Source organism: Sciurus carolinensis, chromosome 13 (assembly GCF_902686445.1).
Source record: "Sciurus carolinensis chromosome 13, mSciCar1.2, whole genome shotgun sequence".
Lineage (NCBI taxonomy): Eukaryota > Metazoa > Chordata > Mammalia > Rodentia > Sciuridae > Sciurus > Sciurus carolinensis.
This window is the reverse complement of record NC_062225.1, coordinates 73,957,380-73,983,874: the sequence shown is the minus strand read 5'-3', so window position 1 is coordinate 73,983,874 and position 26,495 is coordinate 73,957,380. Positions and strand designations below refer to the sequence as shown.

Genomic DNA, 26,495 nt, shown 5'->3' with positions numbered 1-26,495 from the left:
TTTACAAGCCAGGAGTAGTGGTGCACGCCTGTAATCTCAGTCCTTTGGGAGGCAGAAGGATTGCAAGTTCAAGACCAGCTTCAGCAACTTAGCGATACCCTGTCTCAAAATAAAAAATAAGAAGGGTTGGGGATGTGGCTCAGTGGTAAAGCATCCCTGAGTTCTATCTGTAGTGCCAAAAAATAGATAGATAAATATTTTTATAGTAATCTTGGCTAAACTTCTGTTGATTGGATGGAGCCACATGAAGGTGTGGTTTGTGGACTTGGAATTCAAATGATGTAACTTTTTGTTCTAAAGAACTATCATTCGTGGATGAGTTGTCTTCTAGGGAAAAATTTTGTAACTCTTAAAGATTACAACACTTTTCCTCTTAAGCCACAGTAGAACTAGTATGAGAAATTCTTGATCTTTTGATTGTCATTTATTATGACTGCAAGCTGGCCACAATACGGTGTTAATTATGACATTACCTTGATGTTAACAGTTAATTCAAGCATAACTTGTCTTTAGTTATACCTTGATTACCTTAATTCTTCTCTGTAAGTACATTAATAAGGCTTGAAAAATATTCTGGTGGTCTTAGGTAAAGATTTACAAATCTCATACAAAGAATTGTTTTCTGCAATTGGCAGAGATGAAGGAGTCTTTCTGAAGGAGCAAAACAAGGATGGGTGGGAAAGTTAGGCAGAGTGAAAGAGAGAGATTCAGTGGCAGGGAGAAGATTACTACATCTTCAGGTGCTTTGTGGTGGAAACGTCTTGAGTGGATCTTTCTTACCTTCTGAAATATCAGTTCACCAATGATGACTTGTTTCTCTAACTGCTGTAATGATAAAATTTTACAGACTTTGCTGAATAATAGTTTTCCTGCTGCATAAGGGATATGTGGGGAAAAATGGTGCAAAGAGAACTGTGGGAACCCAGGCACAGAGACCCAAAGGTCATCGTATATTAGAAGCAAAAAGAAGTGGTAGATATGTGGGAGACAGACTGAGTTTCTGCACTCAGTGAAGGAAAAATCTGCAGTTGCAGAGCAACATCACCATAAATACCAAATCATCACAATGATAGCAGACATTTATATACCATATACTATATACCATGCATTGAGTGAAGTGCCTTACATATATTTCACTTAATGTTCACAACTGGGACTATTATTTTACCCGTTTCACTGACACACAGGATTTAAGTAATTTGTTCAAGGTCTCACAGCTGACGAATAGTGGAGCTGAGATTTGACCCCAGGCAGTTGGGATCTGAATTCGATGTTCTTCATGCTGTACTGCCTCTTGAAACTAAGAATGAAATGTAATTCTGCCCTGTAGGTACTGACTGTTTTGTTTAAGGTATATAAATATGCTTCTGCGGTTTGCATGATGTTCCAACTTTCATTTTAAACTGCACAGAATAAATTAAAATGAAAACAAAAAAGAATATATAAACATGCAAATAAAGACCTTTAGTGACATGCTTAATTGAATGTGTCTAATATTTGCCAATGGGGAAAATGTACAGTGAGGAAAAAAAAACCCTGATTTTATATACTCTTTCCCCAGTTTTAAAATTATTAGTAGATACAGGTAGACTTGTATTTACTAGTCATGCATTAGTTGAAGGTAGTGGTCCCCCTTATCCGTAGGGGATATATTCCAAGACCTTCATCTGAACCTCTGAACATCTGAAACCTCGTGGTATTGAATATTAGATACAGTATGTTTTTTCCTGTACCTGCATACAAACCTGTGATAAAGTTTAATTTATAAATCAAGCACAGCAGGACAATAATAATAAAATGGAAGAATTATGATAATATACTGTAATAAAATTATGCAAATGTGCTCTTTCTTACAGTATCTCATACCATACCCATCTTAAACGCCTTGTAATGTAATCACCGTACTTCTTGTAATGATGTGAGATGAATGTCATAGCATTTTAATGTAGTTTTAGGCTACTGTGTAAGGTTTACTTTAATGTATTTGATGTGAACATCGAATCGACAGTTGATTTGAAAACAAAGACAGCTAGTAAGTGACTAATGGGTAGTATATACAGAATATGCTGGACAGAGGGATCATTCACATCCTGTCTAGGAAGAATTTTTATGAATTTTTTTCCATTTAATATTTATTGACCATAGTTTACTAAAACCATGGAAAGTGAGACTGTGAAAAAGGGAAAACTGCTATACTAACATTTCATTTATGATTAGCTCTAATTGAGATAAAAGTCTTTTTATTAAATAATTAGTTTTGGGACTAATAGTTAAAAGAACTCATATGCTAGCTGTGTGATCTTTAGCAGGTGACCTAATCTTTCTAACTAGCTTTCCTTATCTGTGATAAGGGATAGTATCTATTTCATAGGATAATTATAAAAACTGAATGAGTTAATATTTGCGAAGTGCCTGGTACATAATACCATATTAGTGTTAAGTAAATAAAAAATAAAATTTGACATTTGTGTTTCCCTGTTTATTAATATTAGGTAGCACATAACACACACACATACACACATCCCAGGTGGTGATACCAAGAGAAAGTGTGTTAAGGAAGTAAAGGATTGCAAATTAAAGGGCAAATGAAAAGACTAATGAGTGGCTTGGGTTCTGTGAACAGTCTTTATCTTCTGAGTTCTTCCTCTTTTTATCATGTAGAGTAGTACAACAGGCAGAATAAATAATTTTTCTCCAATACTACAAAAGGATATGCAGCATTTACCATGTGTTTGATATCCAGAATAAGTAAGTTCAAGTTCCTTCACTACATTACCCCTCCTTTTCTTCTCATCTCCTGCTGGAGCTTACTTAAGACCAGCAGGTGAACCTATTTGTTACCACGACTTGTATTTTCTCCTTGCTCTAACTAATCTTATACCTCCTCTCTGACTTATTAGCAGGTATAAATGACAGAATTCACTGAAATAAGTGAATACTTATAACTCACTGAGTCATGTTCTCTGTGGGTGTAGCTCTTAGGAGCTACTTGTATTGATAAAAAGTACTGTAAGAAACTTTTTGTCTTGGAATTAATATACACCCTCTTTGCACTTTAAGTTTAGGTTTGTAGTTAATAGATTGTAGCACAATGTCTCCCTGCATTTAGTAGACATTTAATGAATTCTTGCTGAATTTTATTGTTCTTTATTTACCTCTTGCTTGAAGTGCAGATTTGAAATCACCATGAGGAGATTTAAATGTTGACCACTGAACTGTTTGTTGGTGGCTTATTCTTCAGGTCAGGAGTTGAGTTAATTTTGTGCTTCTTTTCACTAGAGGAGTGGTCTTATATCAAAATTGCCTGGGGGGCTTGCCAAAAGACAGATTGCTTGGTCCCTTTCCCCCCGTTTCTTATTCTGTAGACATATCTGGATGGGCCAACAATTTGCATCCAGTTAGGCTACTATATTTTGAAAACCACCTTGTCAAAGAAATAGTCAATTATATTGTATTCTGAAGAGCAATTAATAAAATCAAGAAATCAATGTAAAAGAATAAAAAGTTACATTATTATGATGTTTCTGTGTTAGCTCTCAGACATCAGGTAATCTTGATTTTGAGCCTGAGGATACCTCATTACGGGAGGGGAGTTGGGGATATAGCTCAGGTAGAGTACATGCTTCATGTGCAGGGAGACCTGGGTTCTGTCCCTAGCACTTCCCTCTCACCGCATGCTCCACTAAAAAAAAAAAAAAAAATCTAGTCTGTATGAATAAAATGATGGAGTCATAATCATGTTAAACAAAGAAAGGTATCTCTTGTTAGAAAAGATGATGTAGTGCTTTCAGAAATGTTTATTACTTTTATTTTTAAATGTCTTTATTAACCACAGATAGTTTATTCCTCCTTGTACTCTTCCTCATTGGTTTTATGAACACAGCTCACCTGATCCTATATACTTTGCACATATTAGTTTTCTATTGCTGAGTAACAAATTCCCACAGACTTGGTGTTATAAAGTAACACACGTTTATTACCTCAGTTCCGTGGGTCATGAGTCTGGGCATTGATTAGCTGACTGTTCTGCTCAGATTCCCACCAGGCTGTATTCAGAGGTCAGGATCCTCTGTCGTAAGTTCACATCATTGCTGTTTGCTTGTTGAAAGTTGGTGGGACACCTTCTTTCCAGACTGCTAAGATAGAGTATTGAGTAATGGAATATAATCATGGAAGTGATGTTTTGCCTCCTTTGCCATATGATGTGTCCTAGTCAAGGCAATGACATCCTTCACCTTTTCTACGTTCTTTATTGGTTAGAAGCACAGGTTCCACCTTCAAGAAAATAGAATGAACCATCGAGGGGATTGATTATACAAGCCTGTGTCTTACTGAGGTTCTCCTTAGGATGTGTCTAGCACAAATTGGAAGAGAAAAAAATATGTTTTGGAAGAACATTGGACCGAGGTACTTCATGGTTATACTCAAGCGAGGATAGGGTAGTCTGATTTAAAACAAAGTGATGAGTTTTGTAGAAGTGTTCTGAGTTGACTTGATCTTCATTGGACACAGAAAGGACTTACAGCTTAGACCTTCCTGTTTATAGGCTACATTAACCTCTGAATTTTATAAGCTCTGTATCTGTAAAATAGGGATATTTACCTTCCCTATTTTATAATAACAAAATGAGGGAGCAGATAAAATTGGTCATCTGGAAGACATTAGGGCCCTATTCTGAAACACATCTCAGGAAATCAGATTATAGATAGAGCATTACTTGAGATGATAGCCTTAGTCTGATTCATAATTTGCCCAAAGCTCTGAACTTAGCACGTGAACTTAGAGACATGTCAGTTCAGTCTTCTTCCTAGTACACAGGAGGGACTTAAATACAGTACTTAAGTAATGGAAATACTTTTAGGCCCAAGGAGGCAATTTCATCATTTTCCTTTTCATTAGAGCCAATTTCCTTCTGATTTTCTTCTCAAAACCAGTACTACACATACATCAAAGAGATCTTTATTCATTCCTATTCAGTAAAATGTATTGACCATGTTTAATTTGCAAGCCACTGGGCTATGGGTCCTGAAGGAAATTTAGATAAATAAGGTGTGGTTCCTTTTGAGGGTAAGTGTGGGAATGGACACTAAATTTCATTGATGATCTATCATGTTCTAGGTGTTATGGGGTGCAACTTAAGAACAGACCGATCACCACTGAGAAGTCCAAATTTGAGAGTCTTTATTAAGCCGGCCGGCTGACTGTCTCACACAGTGCCCCAAAAAATGGCTATTGGGAGAACAACCCCAATCACAGGGTTGTAGGGGTTCTTATACCAAAAATCACATTAATCATAAGTGTCTGTTGCTATGATTCAAAATTACACATTAACATCATGAGATCATCGACAGAGGGGGAAGTGGGTCAAAATGACCCTTACCTAGGTACAAACTAAAGCATGGTTTCTAACATTTACACAATCACTGTTCACATGGTGCATCGTTTAGGAGTAATAGAAATCAAAAGAGAGCAATTCTTACTACATAGGAGTTGCCATTGTATATTATTAAACATGTCACACCAAGTAATTGATGATGGGCACAGAGGTGGGGTGTTCCCATGGGAGAAGCTTATTTCCTACATAACATGGAGTCTCAGAGCAAAATGGAGTCTGTTTAGTCATTTCCCTTAGAGTCTGGCCTGTAACATTCTCATGGACTCAGATCTGTCAGCCCATCACATTCCCCACAGGTTTTATGTACATAATCAAATTATTGATTTATTAGTAATGTATAGGTGATTGCAGTGAGTGTGCAACACCATTAGCTTAACAGACTGGATTCTATCTCTAACATATTTAGTTAAACAGTTTATCATGCATGGCCTGATTAAAAGTAGATCTATTTGTCTACTTAAGGTTTTGAAATTTTTGTTTCCTGTAATAAGTGTTGTGGTCCCTGTAACTGTAGCTGGCTATTTCTACTAGGAGGGAACTAAGACAGGGGCCACTCAATTAGATATTAGTCCCATATGTTTTTTCCTTTCCTCTTTGTCATAATAGTACACCTGGGGAATGATGTGAACAGTAACACAGAATTTACCCCATTTGGTAATCTCAAAAAGTTGAAGGCTAAGCATGGAGTTATTCCTGACATAGTTCAAGCAAGAGAAAAAAACATGTTTAACATTTTTTCAGTCTTATCTTTAGATGGTGGTTGGGGTCTCTGAGGGCTGTTCATTTTTCTGTTGTCTTGACTCAGATGTGATGAGTCCATGTTGTGAGTAAGGTCCCTTCCATTTTAGCTGGATGTTAGTCCTTTCTGGAACAATTTGATGTAGACATAATCTTCTGACTGAAATGTGTGTTGGAAATCAGTGGTCTCTTGGGGCTGTTTCTCTCATAAGTTGAACCTGTTGGAGAGACTTAACAACAGGTTAGAACGGGAGCAGGTTCTTGGTAAGGGTGGAGGAAGGGCTCTGGAAGCATTAACATTTTAATCTCTCAGAGGTCATTGCCTCCAACTTTCTGGACCCAAACTGGCCCTTATTTTTGTGATTTAACCCAATTTACCTATCTATATTGACTGTCTTTTTAAAAAAAATTTATTATTACCCCTCTAATTTTAGGGACTTTTTACTGCTGTAAGGAAAAAGGGCGATGACCACTCTTGCTGCTTCGAGCTGAGAGGGAGAAATGTGGCGTGGGGCAAGCAGTAAAAAATTCCTTTCTAGGGGTAAAAGTCTTGTTCTATGAAAGAAAAACAAAACCATGAGTACAAAATAAATAGCATCTGGAACTTGTCAATGATGATCATGAAGCTGATAGGAATTAATAATCTCTTACCAGGAGGTGGAAGAGCTGAGACATTGTTTACATGAAAAGGCCTAACAAAGTCTAACAAGGTTGGAGAGGGTAAGGCCTTAATTGTAAATCGTAACACTGTCGGAGTTATCAGGAATGTAAACAGAACATTTAGTTAAGTTACTTACTGTCATCTGATTTTTGTAAAACGTCTTTTATTGGCATGATCTCTTTGTTTAGTAGAAATCCCTTTATTTTTGTTACTTAGGGTTAGAGACTCATACTAGCAAACATTGATTAAGTTTACCTGTATCGGAGGTTAGAAAGATCTGTAGGCCTTAAACTGACTAAAAACTTATAACTCTGGCAGCTTCTTTTGATAATTATCAGGCATTTTTGTCTAAGAATCTTTTTTTTTTTTTTTTTTTTTTTTTTTTTTTTTTTTGCGGTTCTGGGGATTGAACCCAGGGCCTTGTGCTTGCAAGGCAAGCACTTTACCAACTGAGCTATCTCCCCAGCCCAAGAATCTTTTTTGTTACCTCTAGTTTTACTTATTTTTGGGCTAATACAAGTGTACAGTTGTAACTCTTGTTTTGTTTTTAAAATGTCCAGGAATGACTGTGTTTTAGTTCTAACTGTTTTTGCTAGGTGTTTAAGATCAAGCTGGTCAAATTGACCTTGTTCTTATCTGCTGTTAAGAGTCAGCTGAGTTCACACAGGGGTCACTCTTGGGGAACTTGAGAGCAGCTTCTTAATTTCTTTAGTGCCATTCACCTGGTAGGGTCTCCTTGATGAGGTGGCTTCCTTTGGAAGCATTAGGGATGTCTCCCTTTCCCAAGGACTCTCCTCTGCAGCAGGTGCACTGATTGGCTTCTCATCCTTAGTGGTCTCATCAGTCTCCCTGATGGGAAGTTGTGTGGCCCAGAGTTGCAAAGCTCCTTAGAGAAGTTCTCTTGTTCTCTGGGTTTAGACTGACTCTGAGGGCAAGAGTCAAATATTGATTTTCTTGACCCCTTTATTTTAATCTCAATCTTTAGGTTTTGATCTTAAACATCCAGCAAGTCAGTTTCACCAGTCATACAGTAAGAGTATTGGGTTTTAACTTTAATGTCTATGATTTTATAGTTATTTACCAACTTTTATTAAACTGGGGTCTATATTATCTGTCCTATAGGTGATGGCTTATTATCTCAAATTAATTTAGATTGTTCTTGAAGCAGTACCTCTGTAAAACATTAATCAGTCAACAGTTACAGAGTTACAAGGAAAATACAAAATGGAATTAACAATAGTAAAAACATATTTAGTTGTGTAATAGCTATCTTAAATTTTGGCTGAGCTATATATTATATTCCCTGTTTGAGATCACAGTAATTTTATAACAAATCAATCTTTAGAGCTGAAGTCTGACTTATTTTGGAGCCATTGTAACATGTAGTAAGGTAGGAAGCAGAGCCTTATCTCAGGTAAGGTGGGGCTCTTCATAAATCTTAGGTAAAGCAGTCTAGTTCTGAAGCAGATCTTTATCTTTTTTTTTTAATATTTTATAGAGTTTACATATATTATTTTTCCTAAGTCTATATGAATGTTAGTTAACACAGTATGATATTACACCTAAAACATGAATCAAAGAAAGCTTAGAGAGCTTTTAACTTTCCTTTTGTTTAGTAAAGTGGCAAAATGTTTTTCCTGTTTCATGATATTAACTTTTAAACAGATCAGGCTCTCATTATCTTTTAGAAATACATTTACATTTTTATCCCAGTGTAGAAGGTAACATAAGGTTCAGGTCCAGTTACAGAACACTAAATGATATAAATAAATCCCCAATAAAATTTCTTATTCTGATAAGTTTAAAATTACCATTACAACTTTAGGTTGGAGAACACCAGCTTGATAAAATGTTCTTTTAAACCTTTTAAAGACTTGTATACCTGGAAGATATGAACACTTTTAGTATATAAAAAATCATAATTGCATTGATGTTTTTATATTAACCATGTTTAACTTTTAAAGAAAATTTAGACTTTGTAATATAGTACAATACTCTAAAATAACAGTTGCTGTTTAACCAGAATTGTACAAACCCTCAATTTTTAAGACTAGCTGTTCTAGAGAATAAAACTTAACAGATACAATGTTAAGAGTAAATTAATGCTTTCAGAATTATTGGTCATTTTAGCATAGAGACTGAAATTTGGTTTATATCAGTACATTAATATTTGACCTTAGGAAAAAGCCTTGAATAGTTTTAACTGTTGTGTTACTTATATATACACGTAAACCTTTTAAAATTTTCCCTTAATTAACACTTTTTAATCACTTAATTAGACACTCTTGTTGTTTACTTAGATGTATTACAGCCTTATTTTATCACATAAAGACTTTTTTATCTAGAAACATTTTTTCTTTTTATTTATATATATAATTTTAATCAGCTAACAATTAATTAATGTTATCCTTAGTCAAAACTGAATTCAAACTAACCTTAAAAGTACTACCATCTGAGTATGTTAGCATTATACTTCCCATAGGATATTTAACATATATTTAACTTTCAAATACCTTTATAAGGTATGCCAGTAGTGAGAAAATAAAGTCTTAAAACTTGAATACAATCACCATATAAAAATTTCAGGAAGCGCAGAAGCTTCTGTTGTACAGGCAAGCCTGTCCTGAAGCTGGCTTTGACACACAGTGCTGGCTGCACAGCACAACTCTGCCTTTGCAAAAGTGTCAGTATGTACAGCCGGACAGTAGATGTAGTGGCATGGAAGAAGAGGAGGATGCACAATATCTCACCTTCTCTTTTTCGTATCACTTGGGCATTTAGACTCAAAGCTCCCTTGCTCTCCTCTGGAAACCATGTGGCCCCAGGCCGTGTTCACAAGCTCCCTGTCCCTGGCCACTGCAGAGTGAGTCATGTGGTGTTCTGCTCCAGTGCCAAGCACTCTGTCTCTGACACTCTGGAGGTGTCAGTGACCTTGATGAGGCCCGTTTTGGCAGAGTACTTGAAGACAAAGGCATTCATCAGCTTGTACCGGCAGCTGTGGTTGATGAAGCTGTAGAGCATGGGATTGACACAGCAGTGCACCAGCGACAGGTACTGCGTGGCATGCAGTGCTGTGAAGAGTGCGTTCTCCAGCTGGCAGGTGAAGGGGAGGTAGTGCAGGATGGAGAAGATGTCCAGCAGCACCACCATGTGGTAGGGGAGCCAGCACACCAGGAAGACCATCATGTAGGAGAAGATGATCTTTTGACTAGTGTGCTTCTTCTGGTCACTCAACACCAAGATGGCTCTGGTGAGCATTAGGTAGAAGATAGCTATGATGGAGAAGGGGATGGCAAAACCCAAGACAACAGAAACCAGCTCCATGCTGATCAGCCACTCCTTGATGCTGTGCTTGGGGTAGAAGGACCAGCAGTAGGTCTCATTGTTGGAAGCAGATGTGATGGTCTTCAGGTAGTAGGTGTCAGGCACAGACACACAGAAAGCCAGCAGCCACATCAGGGCACACAGGATGCGGCACACCATCTTCTTCCTGTGGCTGGAGGTGCTGGTGAAGTAGGTGATGAAGAGGTAGTGGTCCATGCTCATATAGGTGAGGAAGAAGATACCACCAAAGAGGTTGATGGAGAAGATGAGGCATGTGACCTTGCAGGTGAGCTCACCCATGGGCCACTGGTTGTGTTGCACCAGACTGACCACCCAAACCGGGATGGTGAGGACCACCCACAGGTCTGGGATGGCAAGGTTCAAGATGTAGCAGTGGGTGGCGTAGCCCGTGGTCTTGGCCTGTATGTTCCCCCAGATGACCACAGAGTTGGTGATCATGTCAATCACGAAGATGAAGGAAAGTGTTTAGAGCAGAATACTCCTGTGGGGCATGATGGGGCACTGCACTGTGTCCACCAGGATGCAGTCACTGCTGTTGCATGGTCAGCTGAAGTCAGAGAAGTTCCCTGGCTCCATGTAGTCGAAGAGATTCAGATCCATGGTGGGCAAGAGGGAGAATGACTGTATTACTTGATGCTTCTTAACCAACATCCATTTTCATAATTTCCAGGTGAATTTTTTCTACTTTTAGGATTTGGGTTATAGTCTCTTCTAAGAATATTCCTGAAAGGAACTAAAAGTTCTGGTCAGGAGCCTGTCAGCCTGGAGGACACTCCGGGTTGCCACCCCTCAAGCTCTCCCTTGGGTTTGTAGGATCCGTGGAGAAGTGGGCATGCACGCAGCCATGTGCCTGCACGGAGGCCTCTAGAAACATTTTTATTAAATATATTTTTATATCTAAAACCTTATAATGTTTTAATCCGTTGATACCCTTTTTAAAATTTATATTCTGAAACAACCCTTATAAATTTCTGAATTTAAATAAATTACTCCATTTTCATCTGATGAAATACTTTGTTACTTACAGAACTCTATTTAAATACAGTTGAAACTTTTGGACACTTTATATAGAATAATACCTATTAAGACTTTTAGTAACCATGTTTTCAGTGATAACATAAAGTAAATTTAAACCCTTTTTTTATTTACCAATTTATGAAAACACCAAAAATGTTTTAAATATGTTACTCTGTGGAATTTAAGGAGTTAACAGTACTTGATGTTATCTTTAACAGCATTTTAACTCTTTAAACCAATCAGATATCTCTAACAAACACATCTGTGATCAATCCCATATATGTTAAATCTAATTCAGTTATTTTTTTAAAAGCCAAGATATCAGAGAATTGTATTGAACCTTATCAGTCATATCTTTCCCGTTGAAGAAAAACCTAGAAACAATGGATATTAGACATTTTATAAAATTAATATTTTATTTATTTTTCGACCACCTGGAAACAAAACTGTTAGTAACTTGAAAGCCATATTTTTGTTTACCCAATTTAAAAACCTTTTAAATCATATAAATCAAAAGCATTTGGATCTATTTTTTTAAATTTTAATTTATGAGCTCATGTCAATTTTGGTACCAAATATATGTAGGCATGACAATACACTGGTATACATATACATAAAATAAACATATAGACAAAGACCTTATAGCTTATTTTTTAAAACCTATTAGATTGAGAGTTAACTCTTGTAAACTGGCCTCTGAATGAAACAGAGCATTAAGAAAACCTTATAGTTGGATGAAATAAGTCTGATAAAAAATTAACTTAGGTACACCAGATCAAAATTATGAACTCAAAAAATAGAATTTTTACATCTTTGGCTTCCATCCTGATGTGGTCCCTCTCATCAGAGATGAAAAGGAATTAAGAGAATATAGACAAAGGTTATGCCTTATCCCTCCCTGAAGGAGTTTCCCGAAGAGACAGCAAGGGAGCTGCTTCCATTAGTCTCCTTGGGAGAACCCCCTCAGGTTGGGGTCTTGTTCTAAACCGGTTTTTCTGGTCTCCTGGATAGCAGCCATCAAAATTTTAGCCTGGCATTTTGGTGAACCAACTCCAATAGTTGGAAGTTCCAATTGGCAGCAGCTTACATTTTAATGTAAGCTTTAGTGAACATGGTTAAAAATCTTTTTAACCATTTTTTCCCCAAATTGACTATAAAACATTTGATCATATTGTTCGGGCTGCCCAAAGACAATTTGGTGGTCCCCTGAGGGGATCGTCTGAGCTCAAAAGTTGGTCGTTCTCTCTCACAGAATTTAGAGAGAGAAAAGACATCGCAGAGGGTTCTATAGTCACTGGCTCTCTTCTGGAATTCCTGGAAATTAGTTAACATGCACTGGAGGGGAGTACATGACTGACATGAGGGAGACTGACCTATGCTTACACTTTAAGGCAACAAAAAACAGAAAAGGACAAACACAGGACAGGTAAAACACCAAAGACATGGACAAGTGGCCACTCCAGATTCCAGACCAGAGGGACTGAGCAATGTCTTGCCCGTCCCAGACTCGGGAAGTAATGCTGCGTCCAGCCTTCCTCAGAGTCCCCAGATGCAGATCTACCAAAACAGACTTACCGGTCCCCCAGGGGTGCAGAAACAGGTGACTCTCTCGGAGAATTTAGTTCAGTCCTGGGGCAGGGCTCCACAGACCTTGCAGCCTGGGGTTAAGGAACGTCTCTCAGAGGCCTTCCCCTAGGAGCAACTTTATGGACTCTCCCCTCCACAGGAGTTTCCAGGCAGTGGTGAGCGGTGGTTGCCCACCAGGCAGTGAGGATCTCACTGGGGCCTCCAAATGTTATGGGGCGCAACTTAAGAACAGACCGATCACCACTGAGAAGTCCAAATTTGAGAGTCTTTATTAAGCCAGCCAGCTGACTGTCTCACACAGTGCCCCAAAAAATGGCTATTGGGAGAACAACCCCAATCACAGGGTTGTAGGGGTTCTTATACCAAAAATCACATTAATCATAAGTGTCTGTTGCTATGATTCAAAATTACACATTAACATCATGAGATCATCGACAGAGGGGGAAGTGGGTCAAAATGACCCTTACCTAGGTACAAACTAAAGCATGGTTTCTAACATTTACACAATCACTGTTCACATGGTACATCGTTTAGGAGTAATAGAAATCAAAAGAGAGCAATTCTTACTACATAGGAGTTGCCATTGTATATTATTAAACATGTCACACCAAGTAATTGATGATGGGCACAGAGGCGGGGTGTTCCCATGGGAGAAGCTTATTTCCTACATAACATGGAGTCTCAGAGCAAAATGGAGTCTGTTTAGTCATTTCCCTTAGAGTCTGGCCTGTAACATTCTCATGGACTCAGATCTGTCAGCCCATCACATAGGTACAATAGATGCTTTATATCTATTATCTCATAATAATCTTATGCTTTAGGAAGGGAGGTTAGACCCAAGCAGAAATAATAGTGTGCTGGGCATATCTTAGGTCCCCAGTAAGTATTTAATTTGTTGAATGTATGAATGTAAGGTATGTTAAAAGGTATCTCGAAATATTACTCTTCTTTCAGGGTCCCAGGGAGATTGAGACTCCTATTCATGTCAGGTTGACCATTTCCAAGCTGTGTAACTAAGTGACTCTGGGCAGGTTATGTAAGCTGCCTTGACTAGAACACATCATATGGTAATGGTGCTGGAGTTGAACCCAGAGCCTTGCACATGCCAGGCAGGTACTCTACCATGACTCCCAGCCCTTCTTTTTCTTTTTCTCCTTTTCTTTTCTTTCTTTTCTTTTCTTTTCTTTTCCTTTTCTTTTTCTCTTATTTCTTTTCTTTTCCTTTTAAGTGCATAAATGATATATAATACGGTTCTTAAGTATATAAATTAATGAATTTTTACCAATGTATATAAACATATAACATATAACCACCACCCAGAACATGATACAGAATTATTTCTAGCACCTTCAGAAGCCCTGCAATTCAGTTCCTTTCACTAAACTACTATTATGATTTCTTTTGCCATAATTTAATTTTATCTGTTTTAAAGTTCATATAAATGGGGCCTATAAAGCACATGATTTTTGGTGTCTTGGTTCTTTCACTCAGTACTATGTCTCATACATTCTTTACCTGTCTTCTCATCTTTTGGGGCTCAACTTCAATGTTCCCTCCTAAGGGAACCTTTCTCTGACTGCTCTGATTATGCACATTCCCTTTCCTAGGGACACCATACAAATTTTGTCACAGTGGAGACTAAAGGACAGAGATTTATTTTCTCACAGTTCTGGAGGCTTGAAATCTGGAAAAATCAAGGTATCAGTAGAGCTATACTCCCTCCAAAAGCTCTGGGAAAAATCTTTTCTTGCTTCTGAGCTGCTGGTGGCTCCTAATACTCCTTGGTATGTGACATATAACTCCGATATTTACTTCTCTCCTTATTGTGCCTTATTCCCTTTATCCCTGTACTGCTTGTCCTCTTTTTACACATCACCCTGTTTATTTCCATCTATCTTACACTATGCTGCTGTGTACTTGATGAACTCAGGAGATACTTTGGTTTTCACCATTATCTTCCCAGATTCAGCATGGTATATGGCAAAATCCATAGGCACTCAGTCATAAATATTTGCACTCAAAAAGTAGTCGATATGCTGGCAGACTGCAGGTGATCACAGGAGACAAATGGGGTAAACAGTAGGGGATCTATAAGCAGCAAAAACTGTCTTACTGAGAAACAGATATCCTCTGCTTGAAACCAGAGTTTATGGAGCCACAAGGAACGCAGCCCCCCTCTAATCCGCCATCTTGAATCTCTAGTCATAAATATTTGTTGACTCACTGAAAGAATGAAGGAAGAATGAATTCTGCTTTATTTCCTGACTTGGACTAAAGTTAAAGGAAGAAAGTTATGGGATTTTCTGGTTTTGGGCAAAGTGTTATTTTAAGGTAATTCTGGATTTCACTAAGACATGGGAAATTTCCTTTTGTAAGATAGGCATAATTGCATTAAATGATGTGGAATTCTCTACCCAAATAAAAATTGTTAAATGTAGTAATGATAATCTTGAGGAAAAGGCTTAAAAGTTCTGTCTTGATTAGCATTTTTATAGAGACTTAAGGGAAGGCATTTTTAGTATGACCAGATTTACAGCTGAGAGTTATGAGGACATGACTCTTTCCTTGGGTAATTGAGTCAGGATCCAAAAAAAATCTCTAGCAATATGAAATGTTAAAATGACCTGTATAGTCTTATGCTTTGGTTCCTATAGTCAATCTTATATTAGCATAGAGCAGGATGGCTTAGTAGTTCATACGGGAAAGGCCAGGGGGACCAGATGACTGCAAAACTGCATACATGCATATGTCTGCTGAGTGATTTTGTTGCCACTAAAAATTAATGAGTATTTTGAGCAGCATGTGGTATTGAGGAAGAAAAAAGACTCAGTCATACTGTTATCTCCACTCAGGTGCCATTTGAAATATTCCTTTTGTCCTGGATCAACTCCTGTGTTGGATTAACAACAAATTGGATTGTCTGTAGCAGGGGTTGTCCAACTAAAGCCCCCAAGCCACCTGCTTTTATGAATAAAGTTTTATTAAAAATAGGCCATGCTTATTATCTTACACATTTTCTGTGACTTCTTTCTGGTATCAATGGCAGTGTTGTGTATTTGTTACAGAGATCATTTGGCTTCCATAGCCTAAAATATTTACTGTTTGGCCTTTACAGAAAAAAAAAAAACTCTTCAATCCCTGGTTGTCCAAGCCCTAGACATCGATGATGAGTGAGGCAGAAACCATGGCAAAAGTGGAGCAGCCAAAGGATATAGGAATGGACAAAGGGAAGATTAGTTATGATAGGGAGAGCTGCCTCCAAATATTTGAAGGACTATTATTATAAGAAAAATTAGACCCCGTCTGCTTAACTTTGTAGAGCAAAATGGAAACATGAGATAGAAAATATAGGGTGGAGAGGATTTGTTAGTTTACAGAGAATTTTTAACACTGGATTGGGTTGCTTCCAGAAAGTGCAAGTTTTGTTTTGTTTTGGTAATCAGAGGCATTAAAAAGTTCAGATGTCTGTTTTACCACCTAGAAGAGGGTAAGACATTAATGGAGTATTGGGTTAGACATCCTCTGGGCATACTTATGGTTAGAGATTTTTTTGCTTTGAAATGATTCTCTCCTTTCTCAGCCTATGGTCCTTGAACATTTTTCCAGGGCCTAACAGATCGTAGAGCCAAGAAAGTCATGTTAGGTGTTAACTAGTTTAGATACCAGGTTCAGGTTTCTGGCATATGCCAGAACATTATCCAATGCAAAATAAAAGTATATTCAACAAGCATTAATAAGTACTCTTAATTGATTTATGAAATTAATTAATAAATACCTTTAATTCATTAATGAATACCTTAGCACCTTTAAAAGTTTGTATTTTTTTTTCTGATGCATATGAAAGGTTTAACTCATTCTTTGATTCACTAGACACATGTAGGGTTTCTTTGTTTACATCAAGTGGTATATGACCTTAAGAAATACTCAGATGTGTAAGACTAGAGCACTGAGTATTGTTTAGGTTTATTGTTTGATGCCTTTTGTAATCTCTTTAATCTCTCTTGCTGTGCCTGAACTCATCAGCGATTATTGAATGTTAAATAATTGAAATCCAGGTAGGTAAACAGGCCTTCTTATATTTAACTCTGTATTCATACTTTACTGGTCTTCTGATATAGAGATTTAGAAATAAAATTTTCAGAATTTAAAAAGAGTTTTTCATATCAAAATACTCTCCGTTCAGAATCTCCCCTGCCCCGTATTGGGGATTGAACCCAGGGGAGATGAAATACATCTCCAGCCCTTTTTTATTTTGAGACAGGGTTATGCTAAATTGCCCAGGCTGGCTTTGAACTTGCTATCCTCCTGTCTCACCCCTCATTTGTGGGATTACAAATGTGTACTACCACACCTGGCTCATAAAGGACTTTCTTCTAGGTCTAAATTAAAATTATGAAAAATTGCCTAATGAGACTCATTCAGTAAACATTTGAATTAAGGACATTGTACTTTGTGTTCTGTATTAAGTATTCATGTGACACCTTAATCTTTTTTTTTTTTTTTCTGATTTGAACTTCTTACAACTTTGTTCTTTGCAATTGGTGGTGGACTTGAAATGGATGATTTTCCAGTTTATCTGGCCTGTGGTTATATCACATGGTTCTAGATATAAACTTGTGAAGTGAAAGTGGTCAGGGCCCTCCCACCTTGCATAGGCAGTATTAGGGGTTCATATTGGTTCACTTAAATTTAGATGATCATATCAGTTTAGGACTCCTTCATTCTTCAGAGGTTTTGATGTAGTGATGATTATCTATCTTGTAGAAAAGGTGCGTAAATGTTAGAGTACTATGCAAGTGAAAGTTGAAAACCTTGTTGAAAGTTTAGTGAAAATTTAGTAAGAATATAAGACTAAACTGGACCCAGTGGCCCAGAGACTCAGGAGGCTGAGGGAAGAAGATTGCAGATTTGAGGCCAGCCTCAGCAATGTAATGAGACCCTTTCTCAGAATAAAAAAATTAAAAAGGCTGGATGTAGCTCAGTTCAATCCCAGATTCCAAAAAAACAAAACAAAACAAACAAAAGAATTTAAGACTAATTTAAATAGATTCCTCCTGAGAGTCTGGCTTCTGCTTCATAGCCCATAACTCTGGCCAGTAGAAGCAAATATTATCCATTATTTTCTTTCTACTACCTGTCAGATCTTTTGCCCTAGTTATTCTATTTTAGTCAGAATCATTGAAGAAATGGAAGAACTTCAGACATGGCATCTGTTGAATAAACATTTGAGTTACACGTTGCTTTTTACTAACAGTATTTTAATCATATTCTACTTCCTTTTTTGTTTTATCATACTTTTAAGTCTTGAAATACTGAATGTATTTCTCACATATTCATAGACCATTCAGGAAGAAATTTGATGATTAATTACAGTTTTAAAAATACTTGTTCCTCAAATGCTTATTGCTTATATGCATTATAAATGTAAATATAAAATATAACCTTTTCAAAGTGCTAGGTAGTTTAATGTCATTTAAGTGTCAGATGGATGAATTAGGTAATATAGGCCTGGATAATACTGTGAACTGCTTGGGGATGGGTATTGTCTTTTAACCAGTTTTGTTTGTCTTCTTCCTCTTATCTTGTAGAATGCTTCTTTTAAAAAAATGTATTGGTGCATTATAGTTGTACATAATGGTAGGATTTGTTATTACAAATTTGTACATGCACACAGTATAACACTATAATCTGACCAGTATCATTAGTTAGTATTTCCCTGTCCCCTTTCCTCTACTGATTCCCCTTTGATTTTCATGAGATCCTCCTCCCAGCTTTCTTTTCCTTTTTATTCTCTAGCTTTCACATATGAAGGAAAACATCACCCTTGACTTTCTGGCTAACTTTACTTAATAGTGTTCTATTGTTCCATCCATTTTCCTGCAAATGATAATTTTTATTTTTCTTTATGACAGAATAAAACTCCATTGTGTACATATATCACATTTTCTTTATTCATTCACTGACCAACACTTAAGCTGGTTTCATAGTTGGCTATTGTGCATTTTGCTGCTGTAGACATGGGTATACATGTGTTGCTCTCTATAGTATGATGATTTTAATTCTTCAGAATAAATATGGAGGAGTGGTATAAGCAGGGTCCTATGGTGGTTCCATTCCTCGTCTTTTGAGGAAAAATGAAGTGCTTCTTATATGCCAAGTATTCCTCTGTGTGAGTGTGTGTAGAGGGGGGAATGTGTGTGTATGAGAGAGGAAAGTATCAGCATGACTCCTAAAGTTTTACATATTTATGTACACATATTGTTAAAGTTCCCTTTGAATTCTTACTAAGTAGCCCACTACTTAGAGGATAAGTTCCAGTACCATACAACTGTAACCTTTATTTATCTTTTTTGCTTATTTATGCAATCGTCTTTCCTGTTGTAAAGGGTTCTATTATTTCTTTGGTGCTCAGAATACACTTAATAATAATAACAACTAATATTTATATTGTTATTTATATTGTTCTTACTGTATAATATTTATATTGTACTTACTGTGGGCCAGGTACTGCTTCGTATATATCATCAACTTATCTAATCCTTATGACAAACCTTTGAGGTAAGGGCTGTCCTGTTCATTTTACAGGTGAATAAATTAAGACAAAGAGGTTAAGTAACTTGTCCAAGGTTCCATAGGTTCTAAGTGTATTTTGTAATGGTATCAAGGGGAAAGAAAACAACTAGTTTCCTGTAAGTTGAGAGGGATAAAAGAGTTTGAGAAAGTGTGTGGTCAATGTTTGAATGCACACAGTGTTCATTTTACTGATCCAGTGTAATAACCATGAACAAGTAAGCAATAGAAATTTGAAAAGACTAGTGAATTTTTATCTTGGCAATTTGGACTCTGAATAAGTATGTATGAATTAAACAAACACTGTGTGATTAACTCCATGATTTGGGGTTGATCTTTAGACTTCCCCTGTGACCCTTCCCCTTCATCATAGAAGTAATACCTGACTGTGCTTACAGTCTTTGTCCTATTTTTATTGCTGTTCCAGTTATTTATTCAGTTGAGGATATCATATAATAGATGTATTCTCCAGGTTATTTTTGTATTATGGTTTTCATTTGAGAAATATTTTCTTCTTTGTTAGTATGCGAGGAGTAACCGAATATTTCATTTCTTAACAGTACAGTGCTGTGGATACCAACCCACTCTCTTTGTATATCATGCATCCATTCTGGAACACTATAGTGAAGGTAAGATAATTAACAGGCATGTGCTTTTTATTTTAGTAAGTTTCAAGTATTTTAGCCTGTTTTATGGATACAGCTCTTAGTTTAAGAAAATATGAAGAGGGCTGGGATTGTAGCTCAGTGGTAGAGCGCTTGCCTAGCATGTGTGAGGCACTGGGTTTGATTGTCAGCACCACATATAAATAGTAAAAATAAAGATCCATTGAAAACTATAAAAATATTTTTTTAAAAAAGTTAGTTTTAGAAAGAAGATATGTAGAGAAACCCTTTTATTTTCCCTTAGTCACATAGGTCACATAGCTTTTGATTTTGTCTATACCATTGAAATCTCTTTATATGCTATCATTTATCATTTTTGTGAAACACCTTTTCAATTTTTGTAAAAACAATTTAATGTTATAAAAGTTTGTGGATTATAGAATTATTTAAAATATAGAGGACAGAAAGAATGCTTATTTCTATCAACTAGAGATTATACATATTAATATTATACATTTTAATATATATGATTCTTGCATATGCTTTTTTCAAATTTGTAGCTTTTATTATGACTTAAATTTGTATGTTGAACAGATTTCTTTAATTGTCTTGTAATTATTTTGAAAAAAACAGGCATTTCCTACTTGGTTGGCACCCAATCTGATAACCTTCTCTGGCTTTCTGCTGGTTGTATTTAATTTTCTACTTATGGCATACTTTGATCCTGACTTTTATGCTTCCGGTAAGAATATTACTTTAATTTAAAATTGTAAACATCTAAGTAGGGAAAAGTGAGGTGTAGTTGGTTGTTTTCTGGTTCTGTTAAGATGCTTGTATTTCTGAACAGTTTTGGATATTATGTAATATAAGATGTCAGAATTGTTCCTAAAAACTAAGTGTATTTACAATGTTGTTATATGTACGTTTCCATTAAGTTCCAGAAATACAATACCAATTTGCTTACTGAATTTAGATATGCTGTGTAAAAAAGCAATGAGATTTTGACAAATAAAGGCTAGAGTTGCATGAAGACATAAATTTAGGATTGCTAAACTGTCTAAAAATGAATACAGGCAGAGCTCAGAATATCTGTCAATTCCAGAGATGTCACTTTCCCTTTTTTAGTTATGGGAGAAAAATCCTCTTTCATTTAAAGGGGATATGATCTGTTCTTCCCTCTGCTCATTCCTTACTTGCATTTAATGACCCAGATACCTCTGGAAATGATTCTTAGACCTTAAACATTTTTGACATTTGTCTGACCCTTAGAGAGCAGAAGCAGTTTCAGACCCAGTGTCCAGCCTACTACTCCTCTCTGCTTCAGCATTGTTTTTCACACACATTTCTGTCTTTGCTTTCTCCCACACCTAGTTTTTGCCCCAGGCTTCCGGAGAGAACCTGGAGTTTTGGGTGGATAGTGGGAGACAGGGTTTTATTTATTTATTTATTTTTGCTCAGCCAGTTGATTGAATGGAAAGGAATAGAAAGTTGTAGGTAAATGAGTATTTTTTTGCATTTAACTTAGAGTATATTTCTAAGAATACTTATAAATGATATAGTCAGGTGTCATATTATTATAAGTCATTTGTATAATGAGTTCAGTAGACTGTGTAAACTAACCTGAAAAAATCAATAACCATTCACAGTATTGTTTTTGTAGGATAATTTGGAGCTTATAGAAAGTATAGAAATTCTGAAGATTGAAATTATACATATGCTGAACTTTTATCAACTGACACTTAGCCATAGCTTCTGCATATATAATAAAATGGTAGTTGAAGTCTTAAATGCCAACTCTAAAGCAGAAGCCCTCTAAAGTACTACATGAATAATCAGTTAGATTAAATTTCATTAACCATGTTTTTTACATCGTGAGGGTGTTTTGTTTTGTATTCTCAGGACACCCTTAAAATGTATTTTTGTAGCTAGAAATATTATTTTCTCTGACTATTCTAAATAAGATTATTTACTCAGCCAGGCACAGAGGTACATGCTTAATCTCAGGACCTTGGGAAGCTGAGGCAAGAGGATTGCAAGTTTGAGGCCAGCCTGGGCAACTCAGTGAGGTCCTCTGTATCTTCATGAGACCTTGTCTCAAAATAAAAAATAGCATACAAAGGACTAGAAGCGTAGCTCAGTGGTAAAGTACCCTGGGTTTAATCCCCTGATAAGATTATTTACATAGTTATTAAAAGAACTAAAAATCTATAAATGTTAGGTATATTTCCCCAAATCATAGAACTTGATGAACTTAACTAAACCATCTAGTCCCAGTATATTTGGGAAATACAAGATAAGAGAGGTTAAATGATACCTTCAAGGGTGTACTGCTGGTTGATTACAGCGGTAGGCCTAGAACCCAGACCCCCTGATTCTCAGTTTTTTATCATAGGGGGAAAAAATGAGATCCAGACATTTTAGATGATTCCGATGCCCAAATCATCTGGTTGAGGTAATCTGTCTTTACCCAAATCAAAAGATCTTTTGTTTAGCCATTTAATAATATACCGAGAACACATAGGGTGAAGACTCAATACATATTTATAGGTGAATTATAACAAGAATTAGATTAAGGGGCTGGGGTTGTTGGCTCATTGGCAAAGTGCTTGCCTAGCACATGTGAGGCACGGGGTTTGACCCACAGCACCACATAAATAAATAAGTAAACGCATAAAATAAAGTTATAAAAAGTTCGATCAAATGCAGTCACTATTTAAATTCTAAAAATTCATTATTTTTCATTCTTGGCTTGTAAGTAATTTCAAGTGAAGATAAACACTTAGCCCTGAGTTATAATAAAAGCTCAATATAATTATTTAATGAGGGATCAGGGAGTTACTTCTTTGGATTTGGCAGAGTTTATTGATAACATTTAATATTTAGTTATGCATTCAGAATATATTGTAAAATACTTTAATCGCTAACAAATAGAAGCACTTCTCGTTGACAGTAGTGCTGTGGCAAGAATTATTGTTAAAAAAAAAAAAAAAGAAGAAGAATTATTGTAGTTCTAATGTATTAAAATAGTAACTTTCTTTTGCAGCACCAGGTCACAAGCATGTACCTGATTGGGTTTGGATTGTTGTGGGCATCCTAAACTTTATGGCCTACACTCTTGGTAAGAAATTGGTAAATATTATTTTTAGTCAGTGGCTGATGAATTAGCATTAACATTTTCTCCTGTGTAATTCATTTTTATTAGGGTTTACTAATATCCTGTTCAAATTGGTAAATGTTTTGGAATTTTTCTATAAGACCTATTGTCATTTACTTCTGGGGACTCAGAATAAGATAGGAGTTGACAAACCAGTATTAGAAAGCCAAATGTGGCCCATTGTCTGTTTTTGTATATAAAGTTTTACTGGAACATAGTCACACTCCTTCCTTTACATGTTGCCTGTGGCTCCTTTTCTGCTTTAAGGACACATTTGAGTAGTTGCAACAGAGACTCAAAAAAGGTATGGCCCACAGAGCTTAAAATATTTGTTATCTGGTGCTCAACAGAAAAGATTTGCCTTAAGTTTGGGAAGCAGTACCGACATAGCAAATAATTGCAGAATGGTGAGAGAGATGCTGTAACAGAGCACAGTCGGACAACAAATAATGAAGTGACCAATTCTTTTCCAGTAGCGGTAGTGGTCAGGAAGATCTCCTGTGTAAGGCCTGTACTGCTATTCTGGCAGCAGTGCTTTCCAGTGGAATTATCTGCATGGCTTGTCTTGCATCCTTCTGTCCTCCTTTCTTGCCTTGTTTTTTTCTCCATAGCTTTTAAAACCATATAACACATTTTCTGTTTACTTGCTTATTTATCATCTCTGTTCTAACTAAAATGTTAGGGTCTTTGAGGATGAGTATTATTTTGTTCACTGCTGTATCCTTAGTTTCTAGAGCAGTGCCTAACACATAGTGGGTATTCTGTATGTAGTAGGTATTCTGTAAAATGAATGTAAAATAGCGGCCCTGACTTCAAGTGCTTTGGTCTTTTTAAATAAAAATGACTTGTTCTCATAAAACCAGTATAGCCTGGTACATTAATGCTGACATGGTGGATGACCAGAGCTGTAAGAGTTTGGAGAAGGAAGAGATCAGCGAAGAATAGAAGAATTAGGGGAAACCTTAGTTAAAATTTACTTACTTAAGTAGAAGCGTTTGTGCATTTGTTATTAAAAATGAACAGGTTTTTAAATACTGTTAATGGATTTGGTTGCTCAAGACTGCTCCTTGGAATAGGGGAAAATGAGGGTGACCTCTGAGCTCTGACCTTTGTGATAGCATTTCACAAGAATCTTCTCAGTGTACTGTACCATCGTACCTGTTGCCTCAGGTCCACAACTGTTTGACTAGTCTTGAACTAAAGTGAGGCATTTAATAATCTTTATCTGCCAAGTGTGACTATGCATCTATTTTACTGTAGAAAAATTAATGTATGTGATCAAAGCATGCTGCCCTAGGTTCTGTGGGAGTGGGGGATATCTTTCATAATATATGGGATAATCCCTAAATTGCCCTTCTAAGAAAAAGATAAATCTGAAACATACCTGAATTGTGGAACTGGAATAGATTTCAGTGAGAAAATGTAAACAGATTTAATAGCTATTTCAGGAATTCAATATGGTCTAGCTACATAGGAGTTGCACTGAAAATAGGAAATTGTTAAGCCAGTGAGTAATGTAGAGAGACTTTTAGGAAACATTTTAGCTATGTAAGGGCATAAAATTTTGCAACCCTATAAAACAGAGATATGCAGGATTCAGGTAGGACTTTGAAATTTATCCTTTCATGTACTCCTTCAATATTTATAAATGCCTTCTTTGCCATAGACTGACCTAGGCACTGGCAATAATACCATGGTGAGAAAGATAAACACAGTGATCATAGAATCAGGCAATCAATCAATCAGTCCCTTTCTTCTTTCATTCTTTTCAGCAATGGGGGTCAAACCCAGGGAGGGTATCATGCATGCTGGGCAAGTACTCTGCCACCAAACTGCATCCCTAGCCATTTTTAAATCTTTATTTTGAGACAGGGTCTTGCTAAATTGCCTAGGTTGGCCTTGAACTTGGAACTCTTCTGTCTGAGACCCAGAAAAGTAATTTTGTTCAATTTCCCACAACTAATAAGCATTGGAACTGAGGTTTGATCCCAGGCATTCTGGATCTGAGTCTGTTCTTCATGCTGTCCTGAGTAGTTAGGATTACAGAGGTAGGACACTGTGCCTGGCTGGAATTTTTTCTTTTTTTCCTTTTTCAGTGCTGGTGATTGAACCCAGGGTTTCCTGCATGCTGGGCAAGTGCTCTACCACTGAGCTATCCTCCTAGCCCCTTTTCCATTTTAACTTGGTTTTGCTGTACTTCTTTCTGTAGCAGTCTCCTCTGTTTCTGCCCTAAATGAAAGCATTCCACTGTGCTTTAACATTAGCTTTCTTTCTCCTCATTCTCATGATAATCCTGATTCTTAACATTTTTAATTCAGATGATTCCTGTGTTTTTATCTAGTTCTCATCTATCTTCTAAGTTGCTAGTTCCAAGTCACTTGGACTGAGCTGCTTGACATTTCCATGTGGGTATCCTGCCAGCTTTTTAATTACAATATCTAAAATTGTACTATGCATCCTTTCTGTCACTCTTAACTGCTGTTGCTTTTTTCTTCTTTCTCTCTACTATGACTTTCTTAGTTACCTACACTAGAACTTGGAAGATTGTCTTATCCTTAGGTTTTTGGTATTCAGTGGCATTCTCTTTTACTTTTTTTAAAAAGTATTTTTAGTTGTAGATAGAGGATATCTTTATTTTTTATGTGGTGCTGGGAATTGAACCCAGTGCCTCACACATGCTAGGCAAGTGCTCAGTGGAGCCACAACCCTAGCCTTATTTTTACTTTTTTAATGTCTCATCTCCCAGCTTTTCATTTCCATTGCACTCATCTCGATGTAGGCTTACTAATGAGTGTCCTTCTCTCTACCTAGTTAGTCATTCACAGGATGACAGGTGAGTCTTCCTAAAGCATTGCTTTCACTATTTTCATTCTCCTTTTACTTCCTACAACTTTTAAACTGGCTCTAACCTCCTTCCTATTCTTTTTATACTACCTTCTTCACATACTAGCTTTTAGTCAAACTAAACTATGTGTATTGTTTGAACCCTCATTGTACTTTTTTTTTCTCTGTGTTTCTGAATCTGCATTGTGGTTTCCCTCTCATTGTTTGTTTCTTCTTCTGTTTCCCCCTTCTTGAAATGGTACACTTCTTATCTACTGAAATCCAACTCATTCTTTATGTCCCCACTCAGATTTCATCTTGTCCTAAAAGCCATTCTAGATTATCTTAGCCTGAAGGGAACCCTTTCCTTTTCTGGACTCTTCTGTGGTTTGTGACAATACAATATCTTTAATTATCACATTTTGTTCCTTTCTCAAATATAAACACTCTTAGGCTACAAGCCTAGTTTATTTTAAGAATTTGTTTTTTGAGGGGATTACTGGAAATTGAACCCAGGGACACTTTACCATTGAGCCATAGTTCTGGTCCATTCTGTTTTTTATTTTGAGATAGGGTCTTGCTAAGTTGCTGAGCCTGACC

General features: G+C 36.6%; 1 protein-coding gene and 1 pseudogene across 2 annotated transcripts in view; one reads left to right on the top strand and one right to left on the bottom strand.

Moving 5' to 3' along the window:
* Positions 1-26,495, top strand: part of Selenoi (selenoprotein I) — a 51,857-nt gene that overhangs the window by 7,848 nt on the left and 17,514 nt on the right. For both annotated transcript variants that reach the window (XM_047522315.1, XM_047522316.1), the window contains exons 2-4: positions 19,874-19,942; positions 20,552-20,660; positions 22,962-23,036. In XM_047522315.1, coding sequence (XP_047378271.1) covers positions 19,874-19,942; positions 20,552-20,660; positions 22,962-23,036 — 253 coding nt within the window. The remainder of the gene's footprint in view (positions 1-19,873; positions 19,943-20,551; positions 20,661-22,961; positions 23,037-26,495) is intronic.
* LOC124963498 (atypical chemokine receptor 3-like) lies at positions 9,663-10,739 on the bottom strand (annotated as a pseudogene).